The sequence below is a fragment of the Pleuronectes platessa genome, chromosome 14 (assembly GCF_947347685.1).
Source record: "Pleuronectes platessa chromosome 14, fPlePla1.1, whole genome shotgun sequence".
Classification (NCBI taxonomy): Eukaryota; Metazoa; Chordata; class Actinopteri; order Pleuronectiformes; family Pleuronectidae; genus Pleuronectes; species Pleuronectes platessa.
In genome coordinates, this window is record NC_070639.1 from 7,818,876 (window position 1) to 7,828,771 (window position 9,896).

The window sequence follows — 9,896 nt, forward strand, 5'->3', positions numbered from 1 at the left end:
AAGGAACCCGTTATAAATGGATAATCATTTCAGGACTGAAATCCTCCATGGCTCTTTCTTGGGACTTTTCCTTTTTTGTGACAGTCTTGTCTGGTGCCAAAGCTTTAACCCTTGTGCCCCTTCCCTCCTTCAGGCGGCTCAAGGTCCAGTGTCAGTCCGCTGGTCTACCTCTGTGGTAAACTGGGTTGAATGTGCAGTGATCTCCTCACCTTCACTTGGTACAGCCTGGGACACTGACATCCTGTTTAAGAAACTATTTTAATAATTCATTGTTGAAAAAAAGACCTAAAGAAATACTAAGAATGAAAAGAGAATATTAAAAAGATGAACAGAATGTCAGACACAGTGTCAGCGTACCAACCACAAATACAAATCTGAAACTCCTGTTGTGTTTGCGGTGTTTCTGAGTGATGTCCAGGTTTAATGCATGGTTACGCATTTTGCTGAGCATGAACTCAAACTCCTTCCTGTTGCTTTCTTGGCATGCATGTGTTGAAGCGTCTGTCATTTACTGTCAGAGCGGCGACTCTAAACTTTCGCTGCCTCTTGTGCTGCTGATGCATGTGTTTCCCTTTCCATTTCTCCAGTTTCACGATCCACTTATTGATTTTCATATTCAGAACTATTGGGCTGGCAATGTAAATGTCAACAAGTGGGTGATCTTTGAATTCAGACAGTCAATCAACAAAGTGAAATTCGACCTTTGCTGCTTTGAGGCCGATGAAAAACATCAATTAACTTGGGTTTTAAATGTCATTTGCAATGATAAATTGATGCCTGACTTTAAAACGAAATTGAAACTTTAATAAGCCGCTCTACTTTGTGTTGGCACGGCCTCAGGGTTGACTTGGATGTCCACATTTAGTTTCATTGGTCTGTCTCTGCACGCTGCAAGTACTGACTTGTTGATTTTCTTTGTGTTTAAGGAGGACCAGAGTCTGCGATGCCAGATGTGAGTAGAATTACCGGTGCATCAAAGCTGTTATATTTTTAATTTTAGCATGACAATATATTTGAAAGCAAATACCACGAAGCCTTGATCCATTATTAGGCATTTGACATTCACTGCTAGTTCACCTCAGAGGCAGGTTCACTCTGCTTCACCCTGTTATTCTACTGACTGCAGGAAACCTCAATTTGATTATGAATCATTGAATATATAAAAAGTATATATGAAGATGTATATGAACCGACCATACTCAGGATTGAGGGTTATATATATATTATATCCATGGTATTTTTGGACTATAACGATCAAATTGATTGACAATAGCACCTTATATACTGATAACTGCGTGGAGTAACAGATGTGGACAGATGTTTAATTGCTGTTTCAAGCAAAAACACCAGAGGCAGTCGGAGGTGTCAGGAAACAACAGGTTAAATCAGCCAGGTGCTCCAGCGGACCGATGTATCATGGCGTCTGATTTTTTTTACTGTTTTTTTCAGATACCTGTTCCCTCAATCACTCCCTCCTCCAGCCGCTGGTCCTGGGACCCAGAGGAGGAGCGCAGGAGACAAGAGAAATGGCAGAAGGAACAGGAGCGCCTCCTACAGGTACGTAGCATGTAGCAGCGATGTTACACTACACCCCCAGCCTATACTGAAGGAGTCTGGTAAAAGAGTCCCGTGATAAATCCTTCCCACGTGGAGATTATAATGTTCAGGCTTTGTTGGAACCGTGAGCAGCAGTTTGTGTTCCGGTACATTGAGAGGTTTTTAGATGGTGAACTTATTAATCTGGACAGTAAATTCCAATGTTGCAGCTTTAAGTCATAAATGTCATAAAAACAGGACTGAAGTCTCAAAACAAAGAAACACTCAAACTGAAACTGGACATGGAGTTTATAGCTCATTTAAAATAATGGAAAAGTACAAAATGAAGCAACCTCAACATTTATTTGACCTTATAAGCAGCTGTAAATCATGTATGTGTCCCATGTCCCATTGAGACGAGAGCACCATGAAGCAGTGTCTGCTCCTAACAGGCTGAAAACAGAAAACCTCAGACAGGGCTCAGGCAGCTGAGGGTAAAGCATCTGTCGAGTAGCCAATTTAAATGTAGTAGAATCCTGTCAAAACATGTTTCTGCGGGTGTTATTTCTGGATGGAGATCACAGGGGTCCGAGCAGAGCGTTACTCCTCCAGTCTCTCTCCCTGTTGGATAAACGGCCTGATTTCATGATGTGCCCGGGAGACTTCCTGCCCAGGGCAAGCTCCTCTAGGTTGTTATCGACTTTCAGGATGGTTAGGTAACGTGTATGTGAGCTCGGTAGTGTATAAGGATAACACAAGCATCTTTTTATTCTCCATTTCATTACGTTGACCCCAAGTTGGTGCACAAGCCAGAAAATAATGTTCCTGAGATAAAAAGTTACTATGATTTTTTTTAGTTGTAGTATTTTTTTGTATGGGAAATACTTACGAGAGTGCATCGTGTGTCAGCAGCAGTTTGTTGTCGTGATGCAGATCCTAAAATGCTTTACACAGACAGAATGTGGAGACCTACAGCTTTTAGATCTGTCAAGATTGTGTGAAGATTGAGTCCATATCAAACCTAATGTAGCGTGAAATGCTTTCAGCCACATCTTTAGCAGTGTAGCTTTGTAGTGTGTGTGTGCACGTGTGTGTGGAGCTTACCCCCAGCCACTTTGAGAGTGAATGTGGGACTGTCATTCTACCGTTGCCACACATGCATCATCTTCATCATCATCCTCATCTGACCTATGACCTCCAATCTCTCGACCTATGTTTTTTCATCCAGGAGAAATATAAGCGTGACCATGAGAAGCTGCAGGAGGAGTGGCTGAGGGCTCAGGAGGAGATCGACAACACCGTGGACCAAGCAGATTTTGCAAAGGTATTTTAAATTTGCAGGGAGGAACTTCTGTCTCCCCTTTCTGGTAATGGCAGTTAACTCCAAATTGTTTGCACATGCCAACCTGTCTATGCGTAGAGAGGCACCATCCGAGTCTACCCTCAGTTCCTCCCCATCAGCTCCTAAAGGCCTCAACCGTCATCTTTTTCTGAATGCAGGGTTTGTTTTTGTATCTGTAGCTCAGACACTTGTCTTGAACATTTCTCAGGTTCCCCCGTCAAACTCTTGGCTTTCAAGCCTGCTCCGTCTCCGTTGTTATGTGGTTTGTTCTGCTCTTCATCTCTTGCAAACCAATCTTTCCTGCTGGTTTTTAAACGAATTGCAGATAGCAGATTTAAAACTCATTAAGAATTAAATACTCCGTGGTGTACAGAGAGATTTACCTGCAGCGGATTGGCTTTACCAGTATTAGTAGTATCAGAACTCTTTTGGTGGGACTCAATTGTAATTTTCATTTATATGTATACATCCTACACAGCTTTAATGTGTCTAAATTAATACCTAAATACCTGAAACATGAATTGGGGCCATCTCAAGGTGGCAATAAGCTCTGAATCATGACATTACATTCGATGAGTCAATCCAAAGGGATTTGATTATGCAGCAGTTGCCTGTGCAGATTCTGTCTTTAAAGGAACTGTTACATTTCACATCAGAAACAGAGTGATAGAAAAGCAAATCAACTAAAGTCATGTGGATATTCACACAGGAGACTCAGCATGGGTGAGAATATCCTCTCTGTAATGCCAGCCCATGTTTTGAAACAAAAAAAAACTCCTCAATTTCAAAACATTTCCTGATTTTGGTCACCACGGGGAGTTTTTCCATTTTTGTTTCAGTTCCTCCTGGAGGGTTAATGAGGGTGAGATCACCCTCATGTGCTCCAACGCTTTCTCTTTGTCTTTCATCTGTCTGTGCAGCCCGGCAGCCTGGAGGGGAACAGCCACAGCGTCAGCCCACACTCGCCACTCTTTTCTGTCAACCAGCCCACTTCTTCTCAGCGGGAAGCGGAAGAGAGAAAGAGGAAGGAGGAGCAGGAGCGCCAAAGGCAGGAGGAGGAGAAGAGGAAGCGGGAGGAGGAGGAGCGAGAGCTGCTGCGTCTGCGGGAGGAGAGGGAGCGGAAGGAGAGGCAGGCGGAGGAGGAGAGGAAGAGGAGGGAGGAGGAGAGGAAGAGGAGGGAGGAACAGGAGAGGCAGGCGGAGGAGGAGAAGAAGAGGAGGGATGAGGAGGAGAGGGAGAAGAGGAGGAGGGACGAGGAGGAGAGGAAGAGTAGGGAGGAGGAGGTGAGGAGGAGAGAGGAGCAGAGAGAGGAGGAGCGGAGGTGGCAGGAATCTTTGGAGCAGCAGCGCAGGGAGCGGGAGCGAGCCTTCCAGCAGCAGCAGCAGCAGCAGCAGCAGCAGCAGCAGCAGCAGCGGTCAGTAGAGACGCTGCTCCTCCTGTTCTCTGCACAACACTCACATGTCTTTTGTCCCTCATGCACATATGAACACATTCCCATGTCAAACATTACACGCTTTATCATCAGTGCATGTACATAACTGCAACTAACGTGTTTGCATGTGCTTTGTCATCAACCTCTGTGCTGTCACCCATCTCTCTTCAAACCGCTCATCACAACAGGGCTGCTGGCTCCGATGGCTTTAACATGCATCCTCCACTGTCCTATACTGACAGGTCAGTACAGGATCTGTGGTCAATAAACTGCACCTGAAGCCTTGAGATAAGGTTTATTTTTATCTTCAGTTAATCAGCCAATGTCGCAGAAAAAACCTTCTCGTACAACGCATACCTTTTATTCCATGCATGTTTACTATATCACCTGTTTTGATCAATAGTGACAAAAATGCCTTTCCAAATTTATTACAATTGTTTCAATATAATCGCTTTAAAAAGTTGTATTAATAAAGCTTAACAACTGATCCCAAATGTATATCGCGTATCTATATGCTGTACAATGGCATATAGAGTGGAAATAGAAAGACCCAACAGTCTCTCTCTAAAATTCAATCAAAATGCACACATTCATAATTCATATCAGCTCCCTAAATATGCCTATTTTTTCAGGGAAAATAGTGGAAATGTAAAAAAAATTCAGTGTCAAAGAATACAAAATTAATTCAACTTTTTTTAAACCTTAAAAAAGTCTGTTCAGTCGCTTTTCTTGAGACACAAACACAACTGAGAACAGAACCTTGGCAGAGGTAACAATCACTAAATTATATAAAATTCACTATTATGCAGTTTTGAATGTTAATTAATGTATTTTTTAACAACTGTAGCTCCTCCTGTGGACATTCATGTGGAGGCTCCAGTTTTTAAAGAAACAAAGAAGAATTTCCCACTCATACGTCATTTTAACCTAAAAATAACAACAGAAAGCAGAGAGAAACTGAAAGCATTACAGTAGAGACATAATTCAGCATTATATATCTCATATGAGTCATTCTTTTTTCTGCACTTTTCCTGCACAAAAGAAAATGGTCAAGTCTTTACTGAGTCACTGATGTTGTCCAGTAGAGGTTTTATATATTCATTTGAACAAATCCCTCAAATAGAAGGTCATGAAGTTGAAAGTCCTCCAGAGAGCGGGTTAGGTCTCCAGCTGGGATCGAAATTACCTGAGATTTGTCTGTAATCAGCAGTTTCCCTTTATGGACAAATACAATCAGCAGTTTCCCTTTATGTACAAATACAATGTTATTGTGTCAAATCAAGGAACACTGTTGTGTAACGGAAGTGAGATATTCTTTATTATTGAGTCGGTCGTACTCCTGCTCTAACAAAAAGTCAAATGAATTTCTAGATTAGTATATATAGTTTATCACTGATTAGTGTAATTTTTTTAATTACATGTTTTCTTTTGTCTGACAGGGTAAAATCCCAATCGTCTCCTCAGCTCGACGAAGAGGAAAAACCTCAGAGGAGAGGTCAGTTTTCTATATTCATTCTGCATTAATTAAGTTTTACTATAAAAGCAAACGTAGTGGTAACTTTTTTGTAGGTGCAACATTTACATCCGGCTGATATCAGGTCCGCATTGGCCTGTTGATCGCCTCTTTTTGGTTGTTCAATGAAAGACTATGTACACATGTTGCGCATGCACCTGACTGTAGGTGTGTACGTGCAGCCGGGGGGCATGGCCCACTGGCTGCTGGAGGAGCAGTTGAGGAGTGAGCGTGACAAGCAGACCCGGAGTCAGAGGGCTGCGTCAGAGCTGGAGATGGAGCGCAGAAACATCCTCAACGCCATGAGATACAGAGAGCCGGAGAGAGGTTGGCCCAGCCCTCGAAGCTCCGCCCTCTCAGTTTTAATCACCAAAGATAATCAGTTTTTGATTTGAATTTTTTGATCAGCTGATCAATCACTTGTGATATTTCACCTTATCAAGATGTAGCTTCTTGATTATGGCCAGAAAATTACATGGAAAAAATTTACTGATTGATTATAATGGGATGAATTTAATGCATTTTTGCATCCGTGATTTCAAAATGTTTAAAGAAATCGTCTATTCTTATGCTGCTGCTCGTTCATTCATAATAAGACTTCCCGTATCAAGTTGTGATCTTATTTCATGAAAGCTTCTGATTTTACCCGGTGTAATGTTTGGTTCCTCTGTGGGTGCAGTGACAGGTGGAGCTGGACTAGAGGAGAGGAAGGGACTGCAGCCCCTGACGCATGCTGAGCTGGAGCGGCAGCAGATCCTGGACGAGATGAAGAAGAAAGCACCGCTGCTCACGGACAACAGCTGGATCCGCCAGCGCAACGCTGCCATGGCCGCCAACAAGGAGAGTGACTTGCCCCCCATGCGCAGGTAAAGTCCACCCAGCAAGTAATCCCATCCCTGTTGTGTGATGATGGCGTTTGGCTTTTTAAACCCACTAAAATTCAGTTAAAGGTTCAGTGTGTAGAATTTAGTGACATCTAGTGGTGAAGTTGCATGTTGCAGCTGAACAACCCTCACCTCACCCCTCCCTTCCAAACATGAAAGAGAACCTGTGGTAGCCTTCAGTTGTAGTAAAACCCAAAAGGTGTTTAGTTTGTCTAGTTTGGGCTACTGTAAAAAAACATGGCACCCTTCTACCTAAATCTTACACACTGAAGCTTTTTTTTTTAAAGAAAACATTTATTTCGTCTGGCTGCCACTCTGACCCTGCCCTGGCTAAATGGGTTGCACCTTTAGATATCAAATAAAAACTGCTGCGGCAGGTGCAGTTGGTAGCCAGACGCCTTAAATGGCTCTACTAACCGGCTTACTTGGGCGTGGCGTGGATTGGCTTTGCAGGGGCGACTCTCTTGACAACTTGGACTCCTACAACTCATGGCGCTCGTCATGGACTCCCAGGAGCAACTCTTACGTCCAAAATTACGCCCGGCCTGACTCTGCCCTCTCCGGCAGCTCTTCCGTTTACGGTGGCGGACAGAGGCCCCAGAGGCCCACTTCCTTCACCCTCCCCTCCTCCTACTCCATGGGCTCCCTTCGAGGCGGGGCAGGAACCCCCTCGTCCCCCTGGTCCCGGCAGACACCTTCCCCCACCCCCTCCTCTCAGTCACCCACAACCTCTCCGGAGCCTATGTCCGAGGCCGGTGCCCTTCAGCAGCAGAGCAGGTAAAATGGCTGCCTCGCCTAATGCTCCCAACAAGCTGTGTCATCCTATCACTGGTATACTGGGTTTTAATGTATGGTCAAAGTGGTGGTGTTGTTGTTAAACCATAACTCTGGTGAGGGGGGGAGCGGTGTCAAAGGGTTTCTTGAATCTTCATCTTTCTGAATATGTGTTAAGTGTTGTTATAAGTTGTTGCATTTGATATTGAACTATGTGACATGATCTATACCCTCACCCTCTATTCCAGATATACACATCGAGCATATATATACTGTGTGTGTGTGTGTGTGTGTGTTTTTGTGTCTGTGTGAAAAGACCCAACATTTTTGGAAATGTTTTCAAAATTATAAATTATTACCTCAAATCTTTGTCGGAGCTAAATATACATATATATTCTTCCTTAAAACAAAATTTATGAAATATTGTCATTATACAAGTAATTCCCCAGGTTACCCATTGTATACCAGTGTGCTCTGTTCATGTGTTAACACTAATATGTGAGTCTTGCACTCGTGCTCGGCTCTGGAATCACAGCTGTACGTTCTGTAACCCAGGTCAGTGAGTGGCAAGAAAATCTGTACGTTCTGTGACAGCCCTCTGGGAAAGGGAGCGGCCATGATCATCGAGTCCCTCGGGCTCTGTTATCATTTGACCTGTTTCAAGGTGAGAGCTGGGCTCCCGGCGGCCACGGAGCACATCTGCAGCACGACTCTTCACCAATCCTCCAAAAACTAACCTGATCACTTCCAGACTCTCTTTCTTTCCCTCTTGTTACCAACCTGTTGCATCTGGAGGTCCTGATCCCTAACAGTAGATCTTCTTTACCAAAGCCTGACAAACTAATCAACCCCTCACGTTGTTTATTCCTGTAAAACACGACTCAGATTGTGGTCTCCTGCATCTGAATGTTTTTTGTCTGTTGACTTTGATCCTCTTCTTCCCTCACTTTTCTCTTTCTGTACATACACTTAAGGTATGTCTCTCTCTCTCTGTCCTCATCCCTCCGCCTGTGGACTCAGACACTTCTTTGCAGCTTCAACGAGCAGAGCAGGTCTCTAACTCTCCCCTCTGCTAAACCTCCGCAGTGTATCGACTGTACGGCGAACCTCGGAGGATCGGAAGCCGGCGCTGAAGTCAGGATACGAAACAAGCAGCTCTACTGTAACTCCTGCTACATGCGATTCAAAAGTGAGTGTTTGACGAACCCCAGCAACACCAAGACATGTTGTGTTTTATTGAAGTGTAATGTTCCTGCTCGTTTCCTTTCAGCCGGCCTGCCAACCGTTATGTGACGTCCTCCAGCAGATTGATGAAGAGACGACTTGCGACAACAACCCATGAACGTCGGAGCCGTCGCGAACAGCCGGAAACACTCGGCTCGTACACACTTCCATTACCGACTCTAGAAAACTCCCTTTTGTCTCATTGAGCAGAATCATGTTGTGTGTTTTTACAGTGTGCGATTGAGAGGGTGTAAGCTTGCAAAGACGTTATCTACTTTAACACGTTTATATCGTATTAAGTATTACAGCCGTGCAAAGTGTAAGGGTTGTGCATGCACTAGAGTTTTTTTTTCCAATGTTTTAGCCGCGAAACTAGTCGAGCAATAAACAGACTTTAAGATCCCACAGGCCGGGGCTGTCATATGAGACAGATTTTCTAGATAGTGAGAGAGAACCCTGCAGGATCGTCCTCTTCCTTCTCGTTTTCACGCTTTTGTTTTGTTTTCCGCTGAATCTCGTGGTTATCACATGTCTTTCAGCCAAGGTGTTCTCGTCATGTGTATGTGCCTTTTTTCATTGGTAACAGGGAGAAGTGATTAAGATTAACAGAATTATTTCAAAATATATTTAAAAAGAGAAACTTCTGCTCGGATAGCACTTGTCTGGAGTTATCGCTGATAGATGGAGGATTGTACACAGAAGCAGGTTTCCATGTGAAGATTATATATATCCTATTGAATGGCATTGAGGCAAAATGGCAACATTTGTAAATAAAATGACTAAATCCTCACCCGGTGCTTTTGTTTTTGTTCGGATGGTGTAATCCTTTTGTGGTGATATTCAGGTATAGCCTATGATGCAAGGGTTTTCCTGCCTCTGTGATCAGAAATCATTATACTCATCTTTCTCCGTTCGTCCCTCTCATTCTCCGTCTCTCGGTAGCGCTACAGTCGAAATGAAAGGAATTTCAATGAGCCTTTGTGCAAAGGTTCAGAGGACCGGCCTGCTTTGTGCTATCCAAAGCCAATTTGTCATGCATATTTCATTCAGTGTGCCTGCATTACATTTGATTACACATTGATAGGCTATCTCCTTAATGCATTCTGTCTTTCGAGCTCCTATTGCATATTCATTTCAATAGAAGAGCACAGTCTGCAGCCCCCTCAATGTGTTTGAGCAGCAAAGGTAAGG

General features: G+C 43.7%; 1 protein-coding gene across 9 annotated transcripts in view; it reads left to right on the forward strand.

Annotated features, from left to right (window-relative positions):
• The window catches only part of lmo7a (LIM domain 7a), a 48,056-nt gene extending 38,561 nt beyond the window's left edge, over positions 1-9,495 (forward strand). For 5 of the 9 annotated variants that reach the window (XM_053439324.1, XM_053439326.1, XM_053439325.1 and 2 more), the window contains 12 exons: positions 927-952; positions 1,450-1,557; positions 2,765-2,860; positions 3,799-4,292; positions 4,499-4,552; positions 5,750-5,805; positions 5,992-6,150; positions 6,503-6,689; positions 7,161-7,484; positions 8,037-8,145; positions 8,568-8,670; positions 8,752-9,495. In XM_053439324.1, the coding sequence (XP_053295299.1) occupies positions 927-952; positions 1,450-1,557; positions 2,765-2,860; positions 3,799-4,292; positions 4,499-4,552; positions 5,750-5,805; positions 5,992-6,150; positions 6,503-6,689; positions 7,161-7,484; positions 8,037-8,145; positions 8,568-8,670; positions 8,752-8,774 (1,739 nt within the window). In that variant the 3' untranslated portion in view covers positions 8,775-9,495. The remainder of the gene's footprint in view (positions 1-926; positions 953-1,449; positions 1,558-2,764; positions 2,861-3,798; positions 4,293-4,498; positions 4,553-5,749; positions 5,806-5,991; positions 6,151-6,502; positions 6,690-7,160; positions 7,485-8,036; positions 8,146-8,567; positions 8,671-8,751) is intronic. The other 4 variants (XM_053439327.1, XM_053439333.1, XM_053439331.1 and 1 more) reach the window with 4 other exon arrangements.
• The last annotated feature ends 401 nt before the right edge of the window (positions 9,496-9,896 follow it).